This window comes from Vitis riparia, chromosome 11, assembly GCF_004353265.1.
Source record: "Vitis riparia cultivar Riparia Gloire de Montpellier isolate 1030 chromosome 11, EGFV_Vit.rip_1.0, whole genome shotgun sequence".
Lineage (NCBI taxonomy): Eukaryota > Viridiplantae > Streptophyta > Magnoliopsida > Vitales > Vitaceae > Vitis > Vitis riparia.
In genome coordinates, this window is record NC_048441.1 from 2,406,046 (window position 1) to 2,431,505 (window position 25,460).

At 33.9% G+C, this 25,460-nt stretch overlaps 2 protein-coding genes across 2 annotated transcripts; both read left to right on the forward strand.

Moving 5' to 3' along the window:
- Positions 1 to 12,484: 12,484 nt before the first annotated feature.
- LOC117925359 (accelerated cell death 11-like) lies at positions 12,485 to 20,243 on the forward strand. The gene is made up of 4 exons (XM_034844359.1): positions 12,485 to 12,676; positions 18,627 to 18,716; positions 19,430 to 19,602; positions 20,084 to 20,243. Exons 1-4 carry the CDS (start codon positions 12,485 to 12,487, stop codon positions 20,241 to 20,243), a joined length of 615 nt encoding a protein of 204 aa, XP_034700250.1.
- Positions 20,244 to 23,159: 2,916 nt separating this feature from the next.
- Positions 23,160 to 25,459, forward strand: LOC117924924 (disease resistance protein At4g27190-like). The gene is made up of 2 exons (XM_034843663.1): positions 23,160 to 23,181; positions 23,443 to 25,459. Exon 2 carries the CDS (start codon positions 23,472 to 23,474, stop codon positions 25,269 to 25,271), a length of 1,800 nt encoding a protein of 599 aa, XP_034699554.1. The 5' UTR covers positions 23,160 to 23,181; positions 23,443 to 23,471; the 3' UTR covers positions 25,272 to 25,459.
- Position 25,460: the final 1 nt, after the last annotated feature.

The following is a 25,460-nucleotide window of genomic DNA, read 5'->3' on the forward strand; positions in this document are numbered from 1 at the left end:
AATGGTCTTGTAAACTGTTCTATATGCCCATAGTGAATCAAGGAGCTTGACTGACCAATCTTTTCTGTTTATGTTCACCACCTTCATCAATATGTTTTTAATCCCCCAGTTTGCTAACTCAACTTGCCCACTAGTTTAGGGTGGTAAGGTGTAGCTATGTTATGCTTCACCCCATACTTGGCTAGGAGAGTTTCAAAAGGCTTGTTACAAAAATGAGTACCTCATCACTAATTATAGCTTTGGGCACCCCAAATCTGGAGAAAATGTTCTCCTTGAGAAACTTGAGAACCACTCTATGGTCATTGTGCTTGCATGGGACTGCCTCAACCCACTTAAAAACATAATCTACTCCACCAATATGTAAGAGTAGCTAAAAGACATAGGGAAAGGTCCCATGAAGTCAATGCCCCAAACATAAAAAATATCAACTATCAATATGGGGTTCAAAGGCATCATGTTCCTGCATGTCAACTTTCCAAGCCTCTGGCATCGATCACAACTCTTGCACATGGTGTGGGCATCTTTGAAAAGTGATGGCCAACAGAAACCCGATTGCAACACCCTCATAGCTGTCTTCTGAGAAGCAAAGTGGCCTCCACACGCATTTTCATGGCAATGACTGAGGATCCCCTGTTGCTCTTCTTTAGGAACACACTTCCTTATTATCTGATCTGCACAATACTTGAATAAAAATGGCTCTTCCCAATAGTAGGCGTGAATTTTTGCAAAGAAGTGCTTCTTATCTTGTGTTTTCCACTCACTTGGAACTTCTCCTGTGACTAGGTAGTTCGTAATGTGAGCATACTAAGGAGCAACTTCCACCAACATGAGAGACTCCTCTGGAAAACCATCATTAATGGGCAAACCATGGAAATTATGTGCGATAGCTAGCCTTGAAAGGTGGTCTCCTACCACATTCTCCACTTCTTTCTTGTCTTTAATTTGGAGATTGAACTCTTGAAGCAAGAGAATCCATCTAATCAGCCTTGCTTTAGCATCTTGCTTAGTCAACAGATACTTCAAAGCAGAGTGATCAGTGAAAACCACAATGAAGGACCCCACCAAGTAAGCACAAAACTTATCCAAGGCAAAAACTACAGCTAACAATTATTTCTCGGTGGTTGTGTAGTTTCTTTGAGCCTCATTCAATGTCTTGCTCGCATGGTAGATCACATAGGGTTTTCCATCTTCTCTTTCCCCAAGAACAACTCCTATGGCAAAGTCATTGGCATCACATATTACCTCAAAGGGCAATTGCCAATTGGGAGCCCTCACTATTGGTGTGGTTGTCAGAAATAGCTTCAATTCTTCAAAACTCATTTAACATCTATCATCCCATATGAATTTAGCATCCTTCACCAATAGTTCACAAAGAGGCCTTGCAAGCTTAGAGAAATCTTTGATAAACCTCCTATAGAACCCGACATGACTAAGGAATTGTCTTACTCATTTGACATTTGTCGGGGATGGCAACTTAACAATGAGTTCAACCTTTGCTTTGTCAACTTCAATGCCTTGCTTAGAGATGATGTGCCCAAGGACAATCCCTTGGTGTACCATGAAATGACACTTCTTCCAGTTAAGCACTAAGTCTTTCTCAATGCATCGATTCAAAACAGCTTCTAAGTTGACCAAACATTCATCAAATGCACTTCCATATATGGTGATATCATTCATAAAGACTTCCATAATACGCTCCACCATATCACTGAAAATGCTTAACATGCATATTTGGAAAGTTGCGGGTGCATTGCATAAACCGAAAGGCATTCTCTTGTATGCATAGGTTCCAAATTGGCACATGAAAGTGTTCTTCTCTTGGTCTTCAACATCAATTTCCATATAAAAGTACCCAAAGTAGCCATCCAAGAAACAATAAAAAAGATGCCCAGAGACCCTCTTAAGTACCTGATCAATAAAGGGCAACGAGAAATGGTCATTCCTTGTCACTGCATTCAACCTCCTGTAATTGATACACACCCTCCAACTTGTAGTGAGGCATGTAGAGACCTCTTCTCACTTATCATTTTGCACCACCGTGATCTCCGACTTCTTTGGCACAACTTGAGTAGGACTCACCCATGGGCTATCTGATATGGGATAAATAATACCAGCCTGAAGTAGCTTAAGAACTTCAGCTCGGACCACTTCTTGCATGTGAGGGTTCAACCTTCTCTGAGGTTGACGAACTAGCTTAGCTTCATCCTCCATGTAAATATGATGGGTGCAGACTAAAGGGTTGATCCCTTTCAAATCAGAAATTTTCCACCCTATTGCCTTCTTACATCTTCTAAGGACTTTAAGTAGACAATCCTCCTGATGAATGGTAAAAGCTGAAGATATAACAATAAGGCACTTCTTATCTTCTTCCAAGTATGCATACTTCAACTCTGTGGGTAGTGGCTTAAGAATAAACTTTGGGGGCTCCTCCTTAGCAGCTCTTTGTGTCTCCTCCTCATTGAATAAGGGTAGAATTTCTTATCTCCTCCAAGGGGGTAGGGTAACAAGAAAATCTGAGGGTTCAGGTAATCCTTCATCAAGATCCCTAAAACTCTCAATCAAATCCTCTTGCATTCTCTGACCACAATGTTCCTCCACTAAGGTGTCAATCATGCACACTTCCTCTGAACCTTCTTCTTCTTCCTGATGGATATGCTTTTTATACAAATGGAAAATGTTGAGCTCTAATGTCATATTGCCAAACGTGAGTTGCATGACTCCATTCCTATAATTGATGATTGCATTTGATGTAGCTAGGAATGGTCTTCCAAGTATGATAGGAACATAATTAGTTCATTTGACAACCAGATTCATATCAAGAACAAAAAAATCCACTGGATAGTAGAATTTGTCAACTTGAACCAAGACATCTTCGATCATCCCTCTTGGAATTTTCACTAATCTATTTGCCAGAGATAGAGTGATGGATGTTGGCTTCAACTCTCCAAGTCCCAATTGCTTGTAGACAGAGTAGGGTAGCAAATTCACACTTGGTCTCAAGTCCAAAAAACCTTTCTCTACACAAGTCCCTCCAATACTCACTGAGATGGTAGGGCAGCCCAGATCTTTGTACTTCACTAGAGACTTGCACTGTATGATGGCACTCGCTTGCTCAGTCAAGAAGGCTTTCTTGTTCACATTCAACCCTCTCTTTACAGTGCACAAGTCCTTCAAGAATTTTGCATATGTCGACACTTGTTTGATCATGTCTAGCAAATGGATATTGACCTTCACTTGCCTCAACACTTTAGAAATTTCTGATGCATTATTGGTTCCCTTTTTTCCATGCAAAGCTTGGGGGAAAGGTGGAGGCATGTGTTTCTTCATTATATCTTCCTTGATGACTATCATCTCGGGTTCTTCATCCACACGAGAATCATGGTCATCTTTCTTTGTACTTTTCCCTTTCCTTTATTTTCCTCACTCTTTTCTTTTTCTACTACATTCTCTTCATTATGCTTTGGCATGGATGTGGGCTGATCAACCTCTTTACCACTTCTCAAGGTGATAACTGCTTTGACTTCCCTTACCTTTGAAGATTCTCCCTCTTGAGCCTCCACTTCATGGATACCCTTAGGATTTTGATGAGGCTGAGAAGGAAACTTTCCTTTTTCTTGCACTGTGTTGAGGTTGGTAAGCCTTGAGATTGCGTATTGGACATTGTCTATCTTTTGAGACAGATCATTTTGCATCTTATCCATCTTTTTGTTCAATGTACTCTCCACACTGTCAATTTTATGATTCAGTTGATCATTGATGGACTTCTGATCTCCCACAAAGTCTTCCACAACCTTGCTAAGGTTCACAATAGCTTGTTCAAGATTCGAGGCTTGCTGAGGTGCTTGAGCAGGTTGTGTGTACTGAGGTGGCTTTGGTTTCCAAGAGAAATTTGGATGGTTCCTCCAATTTGAATTGTAGGTGTTGTCATATGAAGCATTGTTATTGGGCTTGAACTAACCAATAACATTTGCTTGATCACCAAACATCTCTCTCACTATTGGAATGGTAGGGCACTCCTCCACCAAGTGCTCATAAGATTGACAAATGGAACAAGGCATAGCTTGCACTGGTGTCTCAGAAATGGCTTGCACTTCTTGTACCTTCTTCATTTCTAGCTCTTTCAATTTCTTTGCCATAGCTGCAACCTTTGCCTTCATGTCAATGTCTTCATTCAAAACATACATCCCACCCTTAGCATTAGGTTGAGACTTCATTCTTCCCACCTCTCTAGCATTTGGTTCATCCCATCCTCTTGAAACTTTAGCCACATAACTCAAAAGGTCCATGGCTTCCTCCGAATTCTTACTCATGAAGTCTCCTCTACACATAGTTTCTAGGAGTTGCTTTATTGAAGAAGACATACCATCGTAAAAATAGCTCACTAAGTTCCATGTGTCAAAGCCATGGTGAGGGCAAGCATTAATAGCTTCCATGTACCTCTCCCAACACTCATAGAATTTCTCATTCTCCTTAGCTGAGAAGTTCAAAATTTTGCCTTTTCAAACCATTGGTCCTATGAGTAGGGAAAAACTTCTTGAGAAACTCGGCTTCCAAATTAGTCCAAGTTTGGATACTCCTTGGCCTTAGAGAATTAAGCCAAATCTTAGCCTTATCATTCAAGGTGAAAGGAAATAGTTTGAGCCTCATCAAGTCAATTGAAGCTCCTCCTTCTTAGAATGTATTACAAACCTCCTCGAATTCCTTAATATGCGAGTAAGGATTCTCACTTTCCATCCCATGGAAAGTAGGTAGGAGTGGCACAATGTGAGGTTGGATTACTAGCTGCTCAGTGGGAGGCACTATGCATGACGGTGCACTCATACGAGGTGGATGCATGCGGTCCCTCATGGATCGGTATGCATTGAAATTATCCTCTTAACCATGTTGACTATTCTGGTCTTCAGGTGGAACATCCATGATGTTCAAGCACACTTCCAACTCAGTTTCTCAAGGATTTTTAATCTTCACAAGTCTTCACTCAATATCTCTTATCCAATAGGGTATGCACAACTAGAGATCACTGAAACAAAAATAAAGAAAACAAAAGAAATACAATTCTAGGAAGAGGTTAAGGTTAGCTAAAACTAAATAAAAGATAAGCTAAAATAGAGACAAAGAAAAAAGAATTAGTAAAAGAAAAATCACCAAACTTATGATGAAGATCACAAGTGTTCACCAAAAGTCATGTCAATGTACTTTGGCACCATCCCCGGCAACGACGCCATTTGATTATGGCCCAAATGGGTGTTATCAACAAAATTTATAAAACCTAAATCACCTTACACTAGGGTAGAATAGCTAACATAGTATAGTGGCTCTAGGATCGTCCACAGGGATGGGTTTTCATCGTACAGTTGACTTTAATGAAGGAAATAAAATGGTGTTTTTCCTTATGAAAACTAGCTTTTAAAGAAAATGGAATTGTGGTTGCAAAGATTGATTTTAAGTTAAGCAAAAATAATAAGTGAAGTTAACTACAAATAAAAGGTCTCTTGGAGCTTTAGGTCACTAGGGTCGGGTTCTTTAGGCAAAGGAGGAGAAGATCTAGAATCTCCCCATTTGCCTAAAGAACCCGATCCTAGTAACCTAAATCTCCAAGAGACTTTTTCTTTGTAGTTAGCTTCACTTATTATTTTTTATTAACTAAAAATCAATCTTTGCAACCACAATTCCATTTTCTTTAAAAGCTAGTTTTCATAAGGAAAAGTACCATTTTATTTCCTTCACTAAAGTCAACTATACGATGAAAACCCATCCCTGTGGACGATCCTAGAGCCACTATACTATGTTAGCTATGCTACCCTAGTGTAAGGTGATTTAGGTTTTATAAATTTTGTTGATAACACCTGTCTAGGCTAGAATCAAATGGCACGACTGCAATGGGGACGAATCATGTGTCTATCATACTAGGTATTCAAGAAATATAGCAAAAAAAGAAGAAGATGATGAAGAATTAGTGACCACCTTTACAAAGATAGTATTGTACTTTTCAATTTAAGTTTGTATATTATCTTAATTGAATGTTTATAATTAGTTTTTTTTTTTTTTTTTGTATATAGAAAATAGAGAGTAAGTAGAAAAATATTTATTCCATTGTGTTTTTAATATTCAAATGTATCTATAATAAATTTTTCCCTTGAGTAATAGTTTATTTACATTGTTTTAGGACTTACTTATTATTATCATAATTAAATATGTATTAAATTTAATTTGGAAACAAGTTTCATATGGTAACAAGTTTATTTTCCATTAAAACTAAAAATTATAGTAAAATAATATTAAATTTGTCATAGGCAACCTTGACAAATGGCCAATGACCAACATTGACATTGCAATAGCTAGAAACCTTAACATATTATACTTATCCGTTACATTTGTTGTAGCAACCTTAACAGAAGAGCAAGTTAATATTGACATAAGATAAAAAAAATTTGACATATGTTGAATCCAACCTTGACAAAAGTGAAAGAAACATTGACATATGTCATACTAACAAATATTCGATCATTGGTAGAAATAGAAACAACCTTGACATATGTAAATGTCAAGGTAGCTTTAAACTTTTCTTGACACTGCCATAGATGACATATATAAATAGTAACATACCTTGACAGATATACCCTACCTTGATGGTGAAAAACTATCAACGAAAGGTTTTTTTCTTGTAGTGTCGATATCTGTTTCTATTAGGGTGAATTCACAATATTCCAACAAACATCAAGATTTTTCTATCCTTTCATTGTGCAAAATTAAATGGGTAATAGCAACTAGAAGCAATAAATAAATAAACTCATGCAATAGAAAAATAAATCAGACAACGGAATTTTTAAGTGGAAAACCCCCCAATGTGAAGGGAAAAACCACAGGACCTAGTCCAGTTCAAACCTCCACTATCAACAATAATGGGTTACACTTGTCTTCTCTAGAATAATCTCTAGAGGCTTCCAAATACATCAAGAGCATATATAGCCTTGGATTATACAATCTCTCTTAGCAAAAGAAAAAAAATTGAGAAAGTATACCCAAAAAACGTTGTTACTGTTCATGGGCAGTAACATCGGTTCTTGAGCTCAAAATTTGATCTCCACCATTCAGATTGTAGCTACTCGAGTTTCGAACCTTTTATCCAAATTTCAACTCGATCGGACCACAAATAAAGTGGGATAGGCTTGTTGATGACATCTGGGTAGATGTGTTTTTTTTCTCTCTCTTCTCTCTGTTTTTCTTTTCCTGATCTCCATTTTTTTTCTTTTTTCTTTTTTTAATTTAACTGACTTGAGCCCTAAGCATATGGGGCCCACTCCCTCACATACGAAGAAGCCCAACAAATTTCCCCTTCCCGATTATGTGAGAGGCTCTACCAAGCCCGCTTGCTTTCTACAAAATTGTAGTTTCTCTCTAGGTATTGGTTTTGTCATCATATCTGATCCATTCTCATTAGTATGGATTTTCTCAAGGCAAAACAATTTCATCTCTAGTGCATCACGAATCCCATGATATCTCACATCAATGTGCTTAGATCTAGAGTGAAAAGTTGGATTCTTACTGAGATGAATAACACTGACTATCACAGTAGAGTAGATACCTTTCTTGTTGTAAACCCAATTCTTGTAGAAACTTCTTCATCCACAGTAACTCCTTGCTAGCTTCAGTTATAGCAATATACTCAACCTTTATGGTCGAAAAAGCAACACATTTCTACAACTTTGATTGCCATGACACTACTCCCCTTGAAAAAATGATCAAATAACCAGAAGTTGACTTTCTGAAATCAAAATCCCTAGCCATATCTATATTTGTGCATCCTACAAGCACAAGTTTGTCAGTCCCAAAACATAAACATGTCTTAGAAGTACTCCTCAGATACTTGAAAATCCATTTCACTACAGCCTAGTGAAAGAAACCTAGCATACATGAGCAATATCAGTGTAAGATTAGAAAGAAACCTACTGACAACTCAACAACATGAGCAATATCAAGCCTCGTGCACACCATGGCATACATCAAGCTACCCATGGTTGATGCATAGGACACTTTTCGCATTTCTTCTTTTTCTTTCTCACTTGAAGGACTTTGTTTGGAACTTAGCTTTAGATGACTTCCAAGTGAAGAACTCACTAGTTTTGCTTTGCCCATGTTGAACTTGTCTAAAACATTCTCAGTATAGCTTTCTTGAGATAGCCACAATTTTCTATTTATCCTATCTCGAGAAATCTTTATACCAAGAATTTGACTTGCAGACCCTAAGTCCTTCATTTCAAAGGACTTGCTTAACTCCTTTTTTTAGTTTATCAATTTTACTAGTATCACGACCAACAATCAGCATGTCATCCACATATAGCAAGAGAATAATAAATTCTCCATCAGAGAATTTCTTCACAAACACACAATGGTCAGAAGCAGTTCTATCATATCCATGCTCAATCATGAAGGAATCAAACTTCTTGTACCATTGTCTCAATGCCTCCTTGAGATCATACAAACTCTTCTTCAATTAACACACTAAGTGTTCCTTGCCTTTGATTGTAAACCCTTCTGGTTGCTCCATATATATTTCTTCCTCTAAGTCACCATGGAGGAAAGTAGTCTTCACATCAAGCAGTTCAATCTCTAGATTCATACTGGCAGCCAAGCCTAAGACAACTCAAATCGAAGACATCTTAACCACAGGCAAGAAAATCTCTTCAAAGTCAATGCCTTTCTTCTGACTAAAACCCTTCACAACCAATCTTGCCTTGTACCTTGACTGTGATCTGTTTGGTTCAAACTTCCTTTTAGTACCATTTATTCTTCAATGCTTTCTTACCCTTAGGCAACTCCATCAATTCATAAGTGTTGTTCTTATGCAAGGATTTCATCTCTTCATGCATAGCTCTCAACCGCTATTTTTTCTCATCATGTAACAGAACCTCTTGATAACTTTCTGGTTCTACCCCATCAGAAAGGAACAAATACTCATCACTAGTATACCTTATGGAAGGTTGACGCTCTCTAGTAGATCTTCTTAACTGTGTTTCAGTAGGCAACTCTGAAGTAGCTTGTTCTTGCTGCTGTTCTAGGCCATCATTCTCAACTATAGGATTTTCTTCTACATCATCAACTACAAACTCATCATTTCTATCAACTGTATCAACTTGTTCTTCCTACACAACTTCCTGTGTTCATTATGTCACATAGAGTTAAGAGAGACCGGACCCAAATCAACCTGTTCTTCATTGAAAGACTTTAGCTTCTTAACTCAATCCAAGTCTTTGATGATTTGATCTTCAAAAAAGACAACATCTTACTTCTTATAATTTTTTTGGCAATCGGATCCCATAACCTGTACCCAAACTCTTCATTTGAATAACCCAAGAAGATACACTATTTAGTCTTATTGTCAAGCTTGGACGCTGTCTCTAGGAACATGAACAAATGCCCTGCAACCAAACACTCTCAAGTGCTCAAAGGAAACAAATTTTCATTCAAACCCTCTCTAGAATATCACCCTCTAAAGGATATGATGGGGACAGATTAATCAAATCAACGGTTGTCCTCATGGCCTTACCCCAAAAAAACTTAGGCAATTTTGCATGAGAAAGCATACACCTGATTCTATCATAGATGGTTTTATTCATTCTCTCAACTACACCATTTTGCTGTGGGGTCTTAGGAACCATCTTCTCATGCCTGATGCCATGACTTCTGTAGTGTTGCTCAAATGCCCCCCTATATTCACCACTATTGTCTTCTCTGACAAATTTTAACTGCTTGTCAGTTTACCTCTCAACCTTCACATGAAAATCTTTGAATACATCAAGTACCTGGTATTTGGATTTCAAAGCATATGCCCACACCTTTCTTGAATGATCATCAATAAAAGTCACATAATAAAGTGCACCACCAAGAGTATTACTTTGCATAGTACAAACATCAGTGTGAACTAAATCAAAAATATATGGTTTTCTACATGAAAGAAATCTACGAAATGCAACTCTACTTTGCTTTCCAGACAGACAATGTGTACAAGGTAATAGTGACGTACCTTTAACTGGTAAAAATTTCTTTCTGGCAAGAACCTGAAGTCCCTTTTCACTTATGGGACCGAACCGCTTATGTCATAACTCAGTAGAGGCTTCATTCTCAACAATGTTCACCTCTCCCTTGACTAGTCTCGCTTCTGTCTTGTAGAGGGTATTGTTTTTCTTTCCCTTAGCTAAACACAAGAGAACCCTTAGTAAGCTTCCACTTACCCTCTCCAAGGTGACTATGGTAGCCCTCATCATCAAGCTTCCCAACAGAGATCAAACTAAAAAGCATTTTAGGAACATGTCTAACATATCTCAGAACCAATTTGCACCCAATGCTAGTTTCTAGCTCTACATCTCCCATGCTAACAATTTCACATTTTTTCTTCATTTCCCATCCTAACCCAACCAAAACTACCATTGGTGTAGGAAGAGAAGAAATCTCTACGTGCAGTGATATAAACGACACTGCTGTATCAACCACCCAAGTGGAATCCTGGCATGCAAGGTTTACACATGCATCATCACAAACAATGATTATATCACCATCAGATGCAACTGTTGCAATGTCTTTATCATTTTTTTGTTCTTCACCTTTTCCTTTAAACTGTTCTCTTCTGAATTTTTTGCACTCTCTCTTAATGTGCCCTGGCTTGCCATGGTAAAAACACTTTATCTCTTTTCGGGACTTTGACTTTCCTCTTAACTTGTCACGATTATAATCATTGAAGGTTTTCTGCTTTTACTTTTTCCCGCCTCTCTGTAACAAGTGTTTCTGTACTAGAGGAAATACCTAACTCTTTTCTTCTTGCCTCTTCATTAAACATGTTATCTTTTACCATGTTGACAATTATCACACCATTTGGGGCTGAATTACTCAAGGATACCACCAAAGTTTTCCAACTGTCTGGTAAGGAACTCAATAAAAGTAAAGCATGTACCTCATCATCTAGCTCAAGCTTCATGGTAGACAACTCATTCAATAGTCCTTGAAAATTACTAAGATGCTTTGCAACACTATTACCATCCTTGTACTTTAAATTCACAAGCCTTCTTATCATAAAGGCTTTGTTCTGTGCAGTCTTTCTCTCATAAAGACTCTCTAATTTCTACTAAAGGCTATATGTATCAACTTCCTTGGCTACATGATGGAAAACTCTCTGATCAACCCACTGCCTAATCTATCCAATGGTTTTCCTATTTAATTTCTTTCACTCATCCTCAATTGTAGTAACTGGCTTATAACCTCTGCATTCAATGGGCTCAAACAACTCTTTGCAATATAAAATAGCCTCCATCCTAGTATTCCAAATTGAATAATTGGAAACTGTGAGTTCAGTCATTCCACTGCTAGCCTCCTCCATTTAATTCACACAAGAGATCTCACTGCTAATCAATTTGGCTCCAATACCACTTGTTAGGGTGAATTCACAATATTCCAACAAACACCAGGATTTTTCTACCCTTTCTTTGTGCAAAATTAAATGGGTAATAACAACTAACAACAATAAATAAATAAACTCATGCAATAGAAAAATAAATCAGACAATAATGGGTTACACCTTCCATCTCTAGAATAATCTCTAGAGGTTGCCAAATACATTAAGAGTAGATATAGCTTTGGATTATACAATCTCTCTTGGCAAAAGAAACAAAGAAAATTGGAGAAAATATACCCCAAACACGTTGTTACTGTTCACAGGCAGTAACACCAGTTCCTGAGCTCAAAATCTGATCTTCACCATTCAGATTGTAGCTACTCGAGTTTTGAACCTCTCCTCCAAATTTCAACTCAATCGAACCATAGATGAAGCGGGATCGGATTGTTGATGAAACCTAGGTAGGTGTGTCTTTTTCTCTCTCTTCTCTTCTCTCTGTTTTTCTTTTCCCGATCTTTTTTTTTCTTTTTTTTTAATGTAACTGACTTGGGCCCCAAGCATATGGGGCCTACTCCCTCACATACGGAGGAGCTCAACAGTTTCTTGGTCAACAAAAATGATTTTCACTGAGTTTCATGACAACGAAACAGAAGCACCACGAAATAAACAAAGATGCACAATAGAAACAGAAAAGATCATGATTTCCCAAGAGAATCAGGTGGAACGTATTTTTGTACAAAATTTCTTTTCCTTTTCCCAGGTTTACTTGGCAACCAAACAAGGTATTTTACAAAGTATAATAATTAAGGAATATAATTCAAAGTTGGCACAGAGAATCAACAAAGACTTTACTTAAAAAAATAAAGAAAGATAATAAAATTTTCTTGGCAAGCAAACACAGGTATTAGAATTTTACAAGTTCAACTCTTCACATTAAATAAAAAAATGATCGTATTAAGAAATACTACATATAGTCACCCACTTGCTTGCATGTGAAACAAACCTCAAAACCTAACACATATAACAAAATTCAGAGAAAATAAACCACAGAAAAGAAATAGAGAATGAGGTGGGCGGTGGCATTGAGGAAGAAAGGCCATGGAAGTGTACAAGGAGAGGAAAGAGCATTTGGAGAAGGAAGAAGAAGATGAAAAGGGAAAGAAGAGTACCAAGGGAAAGACGTTGTTTGATCCCATGGCAAAGGCAGTGTTACGTGAAGCCATCATCACCAAATCCCATTGTGAAGAAGATGAAGAGAAGATTGGAGTGAAGGATGCTGAAGTTGTGCTGGTTTTCTCTAGATCTATTCACAAAATTGATTCTTCTCTTGATTGAAATATAATATTGGGCTCATGTGTATGCTCCTCTTTATCTATTATATTTGAATTAAGGTTTTGTTTTTATTAATGATTTTGTGTTTTGCACCCGTTATCGTGATTGTTTCATCATACAAAACCATTAACTATTTTTGTTTCTTGAAAAATTCATATCAAGGTTCCTATGAAATTACCGAGAAAAAAAAAACTGTACGAAAATGATTTTGTTTTTCTTTTAGGTTATGTTTTGAAAAATAGTTTTCAAAAAATATATATATAATATAATTAAAATTAGTTAGAAATTTATGAATTTTAAAATTATTTAATTTTCACCTAAGGGATAAAAATAAGTGAAATAAATTTGAAAAAAAAATATAAAAAATTATTAATTTTTGAATTTCACTTTTATTTGATTTTTTCTTTATTTGCTTTCCTTTTTCTCTCAAATTTTCCATAAGCAAACATTAAATGTTTGAATGTAATAAATTAAAAAAAAAATGTTGATGGATTTTTTTTTTTTTTTTTTTTTTTTTATCTAAATGTCATTGTTATTGGATAAAAGGTAAGAAGAGATAATTTTTTCATTACTTTCTCAAACCATTTGGATCGAAAAGAAAAATTATTATTAATTATGAAAAAGGAGTCGTATATTGTTTGTTTCATTATGTTATTTTTATTGCCATGAACAAAGGTTGGAAGAAAATAATTCTCAACTTAACATCTTAGAATATATATATATATATATATATATAGAAACAAAAAGTAGAAAAAGAGTAAAGAAAAAAAAATAAAATTAAAGATAATAATTTAATTTTATGTAATAGTTCAAATTTATTTAATTTGATTTACTTTTATGAAAAATTAAATAATTTGAAAACATATAGTTTTTTTAATTATATTTAATTTTTTTGATAATTTTTTCGTAACATAATTAAATATGAAAAAAATATTATTATTTTTAATCAAACATAATCTAAACATAATTAAAAGGTAAATCAAATCCTAGGCCTTGGACTCCTTAAACATATAGCAATAAAAAAAGAATACGTATATTAATATAAAAACTTTATATATAATTTATGTGAAACCAAGGTTTGGTCAATCTCGATTTTGATGATAACAAAACAAAGTTTAAAACTAATGATTATATTTTAAGTGTGATTAGGCAAGATGTTTTCCAAAGTGGCAATCACAAAAACAAATCAAACCAAAAGAAATCATTAAGAAGAAGAAGACTCAAAGAGAAGTGTTTTTCAAGACCTAAGTTTCATAAGATCTCTTTGTAAGGTTGTTGGTGTACTAGGATATTCATGCATTATATTCTTTACTTATGCACCAAAATCATCCAAGAGTTATTTTGTTTTAAATATTTTAAAATTGGATGATTTCATGTTTTCAACTAAAACCTTGTGTCAAATGTTTTCCAAACTTGTTTAAAAGGTTTTAAGTTGAAAAGTTGGTTATTGAACCAAAAACGACTCAACCGGTTGGACCGGATAAGGAACTAGTCGACCTTAGCTCAACCGGTCGAGGGGTGCAAAAAAAACCTTCTCTTTCTTTCAGAATGATTGTTCAAATGAACAGGAACCGGTCGAGGTCCGGATAAGGGGTGGTTGAGGTCCAATGGTCACCTGCCAAGTATTAAATACTAACAGCTAGTTTGAAAATTTTCCTCTATAAAAAGGCTTCAATCTTCATTGTTTCATGAGATTAATCTTCCTAAACATTTTTTTTGAATATATTTGAGCCTTGGGAGAGTGTTTTGAGTGCACCATTGTTCTAAAACTTACATATTATTAGTGCACCATTCAATCATAGTTTTCTTGTATCATTTCAGCCAAAAGTTTTGTACTAGGATTTTATGAAATTATTTGTAAATCTTTGAGAGGAAGAATCTAAGTGCGAGGTATCACTTAGGGATTCTCAAATGTGGAGTATCAATTGAGGGGTTGTTCAAGAGTGGGGTATCTCTTGAGAAGTGTAAAGGGTGCTTGGAGCCAAAAGTCCAAGAGAGTGAATTGGAACCATAATCCAATTGTATTGATTGAAGGCTTGGTTTGAAGGCCTTGAATTAGTGAAACCTCAAGCTCGGGATTGAAGCTAGAGGAGAGTGGATGTAGGCTAGGTTGCACCGAACCACTATAAAAATCTTGTGTTTGCATTCTCTTTTCCCTACTCCTTTACTTTATATGCATGTGCCTTTACATTGTTTTATTATATACTTGCATATATTTGTCTCTTATATTCACATAGTTTAAATTTGTTAAAAAAGGCTATCACCCTATTCATCTCCCTCCCCCCTCCTTTAGGGTGATTACCATAGGTTTTGATTAGCCTAATTTTTTTAACAATTTATTTTATATTTTTTGTCTTTGATAATATTTTTAATAAAAGTGTTTTCTTTAGAAGTGTTTTAGAAAATAATTTTTTAACCTTATAAGTGATTTTTTTTTTTTTTTTAGATTTTTAAGGGTTTCTTAAATTTTGCTAAGCATTTTTTTTAAATACTTTTTAGATTAAACATGCTTCTTAAAATCTGCCAAACGAATTCTTATTCATTTATAGTGAAGTGTTTTTAGGTTTACAAGATCGCTAGTGATTTGTGAGGAATCATGGGAGGATGGAAGAGAATAGTTGAATATGAAAAAATGGAAAATATTTTTTAATAAGAGTTTTATTTTCATTTAATTATACATATTTAATAGAACTTTTGTTATATTGTACACCCAAACTTGTCCCATTTAATTAATTTATTTATTATTATCTTTTTAACCTAATATTTTAAACTCATTTTATTTTATTTTAATTTTTAATTTTTAATTTTAATTTTATTGTTATTATTATTATTATTATTATTATTACTTTAAATAAAACCACTTCATTTCTGAAACCAAAATCGTTTTCCTTTTTTTGAACCAAAAAAATCATATTTTAATAAGGTTTAAGGAAAATTCCTTTAAGATAAGTTTATAAAAAAAAAAAAAAACAATCTTCTTAATCAAATTTCTCATAAACTTGTAAACTTGTGCAAAATCCTTTGTTAAGGAAAAATTTCTTTTAAATGAAATTGTAAAAAAATATGTATTTAATAAAGGTTTATAAAAATTCTTTTTTGAGATAAACTCATAATTTTAATTTATTTTTAAAGTATTTTTTAAAATTAAAATTAATTTTTTTTATATATAGTTAAGAAATAAATTATCTATATATATATATATATATATATATATATATATATATAAGGCAAAATTCTTTTCTTTTTTTTTTTAAAAAAAAAAAACTTCTTCATGAATTTTTTTTCTATACAAGTAAAATAAAATTCTCTCACAGGTTCTTTTTTTTCTAAACAATAAAATTGTCAAAATACAGATTTCCTTTTTTTCGCAAATGAATTCCTTTTAAAAAATCAAATTAGAATGCTTTTGTGAATAAAAAATGAAAAATTGGATGAACTCTTTATTTTATTTTTATTTATTTATTTTATTTTTATAAATTCCAAATCTTTGAAGAAAAGTAATAAATTTGAATCTCTTTTCTATAGAATCAAAGATTTTTTTTTTTTAATCTTTAACAAAATTGTAAAACTTTTCCAATAAAACATTTATTTTCAATAATTTTTTAATAAAATTAAATAATAAATCTTTTTGGTAAATAAAAAAAAAAAGGGGGGATTGAAACATTTTTTTTTTAATAATTTCCTAAAAATTCATTTTCTATTAATAAGCTTTTTTTTTTTGTATTAATAAAATTAGATTGAATTTTGATTTTTTTTGTAAATAAAATTGTAAAAAGTCTTCTTTACTTAATTGAAATATCTTTGGTAGATAGAGTTATAAAAGGTATCTTTTTCTAAATAACTTTTAATTTTTATTATTTATTTATTTATTATTATTATTAAATCATTTTCTTGTAAATAAAATTGTTTTCAATAAATTCTTTTAATAAAATAAGTGAAAATAATTTTCTTGAAAGTATAAATTGCATACAAATTAAACCAAATCAAATCATTTGTTTTTCATAAGTTGAAACATTTTTCTATAAATTGAAATCATTACTTCCATTTTTTTTTCATGCAAATAAACTCTTTCAAAATTTCTTAAAATTGTGTCATGACATTTGAAATAAGAAAATCTTTTTTTAACGAATTTAGTAAATTGATTCATGTCTTTTGTTTATTTTGCCTATTCTTGTGATTTGATTTTATCATGACTTGTACATATTTATTTATATGATTCTTTTTCTTGGTATTCATGATTAATTAATTAATTGTCATGGTTCCTTTCATTTGTTTTGCAGAGACCATAGGTTTACAGGCTTAAAGGGGACTACGGTTCACTACTGTACCATTCTGATAAGTAACCTAGTCCCTAAATTCAGACTCGGTTGTTGCAGACACGTCTTTTTTAAATAAGGAGTTACACATGGTTTTCTTTCTTATTTTGTTTTCTCTTTTAAAAAAAAAAAAAAAAACTAAAATAAGTGGACTATTTTTCAAAAAAAATCAATTTTTTACAATAAAACGTGAGTCTCACCATTCGAGTGGGGAGCCACGTGAAAAATGCAAATCCACAAATATTGTTTACTTTAAAAAAAAAAAAAAGTTTTATTAAATACATCTAATCTCTATTGATTTGAAATTTCATTAAATATCTTTTCTATACTTTCTTTTTTATTATTTTCACTTATTTATCTCATTTACTTAAAATAAATTAAGTTTTCGATGAAATTTCAAATTAAAGAAGGTCAAATATATTTAACAAAATCCTGAGAAAAAGTGAGTGAAATTAACCCTATAATACTATTAAAGATTGCAATGAAATTTACTTTCAATATACGTTGATTCATTTCATGATAACTTAAGTTATAAATTAATTTAATAACTTAACATTGTATTCAAGTTTTTGACATATTTTTGAACTTGTTAACATTATCAAGTAAATAAATCAATTCATATCCCAATAGTTACTTTCTAAAAGTGACTAGGTTAGTTCCTAATATAATAAATATAAACATAGTTCAAAGTATTGGTCGAGGCTCATGTTGAGTTGAGTACTATTGATTTATTAGCTAGCATCAACTTGGGTATGCCTAATATATGAACTGGTTCGCTAGCTCAATTCGTGCATGTAGAGTTATGATAATTCTACTCGGATCAGATAGAAATGAAAGACATTTTCTATATTTTTTTAAAACATAATATCATCTTTTTAACATCTTCCTTCACTAGTGGCCCCATACCCAACATGTGGAATGATAGACGGGAGAGAGAATCATGTGCAAGATAGAACTGCAAGTCGAGTGAGAGATTCATATACAAAGAACTGCACATTGGGAGAGATGAGAAACCAAACCTCAAGTTGAACCAAACTTTGATACCATGTTAAATATAAGATTTCAGTTCAAAATGTATATCATGCTCTTTAAGATATACGTATTATACACCCTAATATCAATTTGAAATGTTGTGATCAATTTGTGTCAAGACCTGCTGAGTCAACTATCAATATAATCACCCCTTAACACACACACACACACACACACACACAAGCCTTCTTTTGAGCCACAGCTGCTTGGTAATAAGAGGATAGAAAAAGAAAATGTTATAGTGAAGAGACAGCAAGTTGGCTTTTACTTTAAGCTAACAGCTAGCAAAGCAGAGTCTTCCATCTATGTAAGTGCGTACTACTCTTCCCTTTTCTCTGTAGAGAATATTTTCATGGATGGAACAGCTTCTGCTTCTACTGCTTTTTTCCTCGCCTCTTCAGCATCCCATTTGGATGAAGAATAAGTAAAGCTTAGAAGGAAGAAGCCAGCAAGCTCTCTTCAATAATGCCAGCAAGAGATAGACCCCTCACAAAAATTGCAGATGCCTTCATAGAGCTTGCGGAATCTCTGAATTCTCCTAATCCCCGGCTTGAGGTCAGCCAGTTTGCTCGTGCCTGCCGCCTTGTCTCCCTCTCATCGGTTTCCTGGGCATTGCTTTCAAGTTCGCCGAGATAGAATTCTCTGCTAAGGTGATTTTCTAATCACGGAAGTTCACCCCTTGAAGGCTGGTTTCATTTTCTTTTTCATTTGATCTCAGGTTCTTTTTCAATATAGGCATGCATGCAGTAAGTTCAATAGTGTGACAAAGTTATTAGAGGGACATAGTTTAAGCAAAAATACAAATTTAGCCTAGTGGTTAAGCATCCTCCCTCTCTCCCCTTTATTTTTATTTTTAATAAAGTTATAATTCTGCTAATCAATGGCAGCTCCGCCCCTAGAATGAATTGAATCTAAAGCTTTAAACAAAGTGAAACCTTAAAGCTCTGAATCAAGGTCAAACCCTACTTGAATTCGAGTGACTATGTTATTTACGTTAATTGCTATGCTTAACATAAAGTGGGAAAAAGAAATAATAGTAACTTGATCCCGGACATCTACCATTATACCCACAATGATCGGTCATACTATTGCCATTCATAGTGGAAATGAGCATTTGCCTATTTGTATAACACATCATATGGGAGGCCACAAATTGGGAGAATTTGCATCTATTCTAAATGTCTGGTAACACATAAAATCTTAAGAAGTTTATTTTCGGGTTATATATTTTCACATGTATAGTATGAATTGAAATTTCTCTTTTATTGACATAAAGAATTTAGAGAAAAATATGTTAGTTATTAAAATTGTGTGAAAAAAGCTAGCTTCATGACTAGCAATTTGATTTGTTTCTAAATGCAAGGTTGATAATCTCATGGAAGCATCAATGTATGTTAGTACACTAGATGCTATGATTGATCGTGAAATTGGGTTGAATTGTGCGAAGAGCTCGAATAGTAATTCAAGAAACCTTGTTCGAGTAAAGCGTTCAATTGACATGCTCAAGGTGATCTTCGAACAAATTTTAGCCAAGAGGTATGTTAATAAATTTCTTTCTATTGCTTATTTAAGACTATGTTTGGTTTTTGAAAAGTATTAAAGAAAGAAAAAAATATTAAGAAAAATGGTTTTATCATATTTGATTTCAATATGAAAAATATTAAAGAAAATCAAATATAATTAAAATTAGTTAGAAATTAAAGCATTTTTAAATTATTTAATATTTATAATAATTGAGGAAAATAAATTAAATGTGTTTGAAAAAACATATAAAATAATTTATTGACTTAAATTTTTTTTTTTTTTTTTACTTTTCCTCTCTATTTTTTTTTCTTTACATTTTCTCTCAATTTTTTCGAGAACCAAACATAGGGTAAGTTTCTATTAAAATTGATAATTTAAAATGGTATTAAAGTTTTAAGCGGTGGTGTATAGCGAGTTAATATATATTATTGACTTGTAATCTAATATGTGAGCTTTTGGATTGATCATGGATAATGCAATGAAATTACCATAGAGGAAACTCCATCATGGGTCCAGTTTCCACAGCATATCAACAGGTTTTTGCTCCCTACCATGGCTGGGCTATCAGAACAGCAGTTTCTGCTTCATTACCGACTCTTCCTAGAAAGGCAAGGCTCATGAAGAAACTGAATGAAAATGGTAAGTCCATGTGAATTAGTGCTAAACTTGAACTAGTTTCAATATATAACTTAGTAAGGATTGCTACGATCAGTCAACACATTGCATTATAACCATGGGGTAGTACTTAAATTTAGTCATAGAGTTTGTTTTACAGTCATTTTAAGAAGTGCCTTTAACTTAAAAAATGTTTTTGAAAAAAAAATAAATTAAGCATTTGATAAAGCTTAGGAAACACTTTAAAAAAATCACTTATAATATTAAAAGATAACTTGTAATATTTTTTAAAGAAACATCTTATTGGTAATTTTTCTAAAAATACTTTCTAAGAAAATATTTCCATTAAAAACTTTTCGAATAGAAACACTGTTACTGTCAAACATACTTTAAGTCAAAATGTATACGGTACAATGTGTAAGTTTTTATTCCTTTATCATGTTTTATTCAGACATTTGTTGATGACTTTGGAATCTCCTCTCATTTTGCTAAATTAAATCGGTTTCATTTCAACCATTTCCTAAGTTAAGAGATTGACATCCATTTCAACCCTCCAAACATTTAAATGTTGTAACCATTTGTAATCATATTGGTTGCCTCTTTATACCATTTTCACATTTTCCCACACTCTCAATTCAAGTTTTCTAGCAACCATCTTGAGATGAAAATTTTGATAGAGGAAATTTATAGTTATGTTTGGTTACTAGAAAATATAGAAAAAAAAAATTATTTAATCTTTATATAGATAAGTTAAATAAGTGAAAAGAGTTTAAAGTAATATATAAAAATAATTTATTGATTTTAAATCTATTTTTTATTTTTCTTTATTTTTTTTTCTTATACTTTTCTTTTCTATTTTCCTTTCCTTGCATTTTCTTTCAAACTTTCTGAGAACTAAACTATACACATCAAATTTTTTTAGTGAATTAAATTATTACTAAATTAGTCTTTAAAATTGTGGCTTCCCAATTCAATAAAATTTGGGCTTGACACGTGGCATGTATTCAAAAGATGACACGTGGTGAAATTTGGAAGGTTACAAAATTTAGTTTGACATATAAAATCAAATCTTCCAATTGTAGTCAAAAGAGAATTTAAAAAAATAAATATTATCTTGACAAATTTATAAAGGAAACAAATGTTCTAAGAAGTCAAAAAGGGAATTAAAAATAAATATTCTCTTGTTATTTAATGGAGGAGACAAGTTACCAAAATTAAGGAACCAAATTCTTTGAATTAAACAACTAAATCTAGAGGATTCCAAATTTAGTTCAGTCTCCCTCTAAGTTTGAGAAATCACAAAAAAACTATACATGTGTTTTTTGCCTTTTGATAAAGTTATTTAGGAAAAGCCACTGGGCCATCAATTGACTTTTAAAGTCAAGAAGACACCTTCATCGTTTGCTTTCGTGTTGTGATCAAAGTCATTTGGGAATAAGCCACTCTAGGCCCTCAATTGACTTAAGATTTCACAAAATCTTCCTACAAGTTTGAAAAATTGCAGAAGAACTACACACGTGTTATTCGCCTTTCGACAAAGTCATTCAAAAGTAAGTTATTCTAAACTCTCGATTGACTTTCAAAATCAAGAAAACACTTTTGTCATTTGCTTTTAGATTGTGATTAAAGTGAAAGAATCAGGGGGAAAATATTCTTTTGAAAAGAATATTGACACTGAGATTGTATTCCACAATTATTAATTTTTTAATACAAATTTTTATTCGCATTATTTTTTCTATAGTTTTGTTAATTTTGTAGGACTTCATGAAATTTATGCATTAGGATGGGTTTCCCATGATGAGTGTACTAATAAGTATGGTTATATATTAGATGAGACTTACGATGAATCATGACGTGAGCTATCTAATAGTTATGATTTGTCAAACTATTATATTGTATGGATTCTTAACCTTAAAAGGATATTAGGCTTGTGCTGAAGTCATCAAGAGGCTTTGACCTACGAGTGAGACTCTAAGATGGTTATATATTCTTTATTGATGGAGGTTGATGGCAATAGGTATTCTCAATAGAGACACTATAATATTTCATGACATTGAGATAATATATTATTTAAGGTGATCTTGAGGACTTGTGACCATGAAATCTGTGGTGTCGTAGTAATTCCTTTAGTGGAATTTGACATATACATTTTGTGAGATAGAATATATCATTTGATCACATAATAAGAGGATTTGTTACCTAAGGATTGAAGAAGTAATCTTGAGAGGTTAATGGTATATACCTCCTTAGATTACAAACATTCATAAGGATTTTGCAAGTAGTGGATAGTAAGACACAAACCTAAGTTTTTTTTATTTCGATTTAATATCATAGGGTATTGGAGTGTAGTTGACGTTCAGTAGTAGGATATTGAGTCAATTTTAGAATTATAAATTTATATAAATATTAAAATAGATTTGGTTTAGTTCCATCTTAATTAAATTGAGTTTGGGTTAAAAGGTTCAACCACAACCATACTAAATTACTAAAATTAATTTAATTAATTACTCAAGCCGATTCAAATATCAGGTTGGATTAAGTAAAGCCAATTGAGTTTTCCCTTGTATTAAATTGATGGAAAGAGATTAAAAGAGAAAGTTCTCAAAATTTTCAATCTTAACATTTGATCCTTTCTCAATTAAATTAATCCAAACCCAAAAAGAAACTAGAATGTTCTGAACACAATCATACGGAAAAGATAGCAACAATGCCCTTACAGCTCATTCTAACATGCCAGACTGCAACATGTAGGACGAGTACAAAAGAATCAAATATTTGAACCCGCTTTGTTTTTGCTTTATTCCACCACCCACTTCATCTTGAAAATATGCTTATCTGTGTCCTCTTTACTACTCCACTATCTATTGTCCTTCCTCAAAGAAACCAAATTAAACCAGCTACATACTTTCAGGCTTTAAGCTTCTTTGCTGCCTGTCTGTAATAACTGAAGCTGCAAACTGACTGACTCCTCATCAGGTACTCTCCTAACTCACTATGTTTTGTGTGTGTAGTTGTTTATGCATGAGCTCAAGAAAAATCACTAATTAATCTTGTTTTTCATATATAATCCACTTCTTTAGATAATTGCTATTGTAACTATTAGGTGATCAATTCTTTGAAAAAGTATTACACAAAGCCAATTGAAAGAATTTTTAGTTAATCTTTAGTGTATTGTTTATGCATGATGTTCATAGGTTCATTTGAAGTATAACTAACTTTCAAGTTCTGGTGGCAAAGGTATCTTAAGACAAAAACTATAGTTATATATGGATATTGTGACTTTCATTTGGGGTGTTGGAACGAAGCTGTGGGGGCCGGTTACTCATCAGATAGGCTATCTGGTCCACTATAAGAAGAATTTGGAGAATCTCAAAGCTGAAGTAGAAGCACTAGAGGCCTTAAGGAAAGATAACCAAGAATCTGTGCGAGCAGCTGAAATGAATGGAGACGAAATCAAAGCTCAGGTGCAGATATGGCTGAAAGGGGCTGATGCAGCTACAGTGGAGGTGGAGAAAGTGATAGATGATTTTAAATTGAACAAGAGATGCTTGTGGGGGTGTTGTCCTGATTGCACATCGCGGTACAAGCTAAGCAGGAAAGCAGTGAAAGATGCAGTCACCATTGGTGAACTTCAAGATAAAGGAAAATTTGAAAGGGTCTCGCTCCAAATTAGGAAGCCCTTGGAGATTGAGTCCATGATCTCCACGGGAGATTTTGAGGCCTTCGAATCAACACAACAGGCAATGAATGAGGTCATGAAGGCACTAAGGGATGATAACGTTAATGTCATCGGGGTCTATGGAATGGGGGGCGTGGGCAAAACAACCATGGTGGAACAAGTAAGCGTGCAGGCCCGTAGAGATGAACTGTTTGATCATGTGGTCAAGGCTGTTGTTTCGCAAAACATCAACCTGAAGATGATTCAAGGTCAAATTGCAGATATGTTGGCAGTGAAGCTAGATGATGAGACTGAGGCCGGAAGGGCAGGCCATTTGAAGGAAAGGATAATGAGAGGAAGGAGGATCCTCATATTCTTGGATGATCTCTGGGGGAGAATAGAGTTAGCAAAAATAGGAGTTCCTAGTGGCAGGGACCTTGAAGCTTGCAAATCGAAAATCATACTCACCACAAGGCAGGAGAATGTGTGCCATGCCATGGAAAGCCAAGCAAAAGTCCCTCTTCATATCCTCTCTGAGCAGGATTCTTGGAGGTTGTTTAGGAAGAAAGCAGGAAATGCTGTCGATTCCGCTGATTTCCATGACATAGCATGGAGGGTTGTCAAAGAATGTGGGGGTCTCCCAATTTCTCTAGTAGTAGTTGCAAGAGCACTGGGGGACAAGGACCTGGAAGAATGGAAAGAGGCTGCTCGACAACTTGAAATGTCGAATCCTACAAAAGATGATCATGATCACACGGTTTTCAGATGTATAAAGTTTAGCTATGATTACTTGAAACATGAAGACGCCAAGCGGTGCTTTTTGAATTGTTGCCTGTTCCCAGAGGACACCAATATCAACATCGAAGACTTGGTGAAGTATGGGATCGGGCAAGGGTTGTTTCAAAATGCTAATACAGTGGAAGAAGCAAGGGCTACAGCAAGTTCCCTCCTCAAACATCTTAAAGCTTGCAGTTTGCTGTTAAACAGCGATCAAGAGGGGTGCGTGAAAATGCATGATGTTGTCCGGGACACTGCCATATCAATTGCTTCAGCTGGAGATGAACTTGCCTTTCTTGTGCACTCTGGTGCTGCCTTAAAGAAGTGGCTAAGGAGGGACAGCTATGAGGCCTACACAGCCATCTCACTCATGTCCAATGAAATCCAGGATCTCCCTGATGGCCTAGTATGCCCGAAACTCCAGACACTGTTGTTGCAGAATAACATTGACATACAAGAGATTCCTGATGGCTTTTTTGAAAGGATGGAATCTCTAAGGGTCTTGGATGTGAATGGTGCGGATATCTCATCACTACCCTCGTCACTTGGGCTTCTGCTGAACCTTAGGACGCTTTGTTTAGATGGATGCAAGTCAACAGACATCAATACTTGGAGAGTTGAGAAAACTTGAGATTCTCAGCCTCAGAGAATCCTGTATTGAGGAGTTGCCCGAAGAAATAGGAAAATTAGTCAGCCTAAGGATGTTGGATCTCACCATGAGTAGCGACCTCAAAAGAATTCGAAGTAACTTGTTATTAAGCTTGTCCCAGTTAGAAGAAATCTACCTGCAGGGTAGTTTTGGAGACTGGGGGAAGCCGAT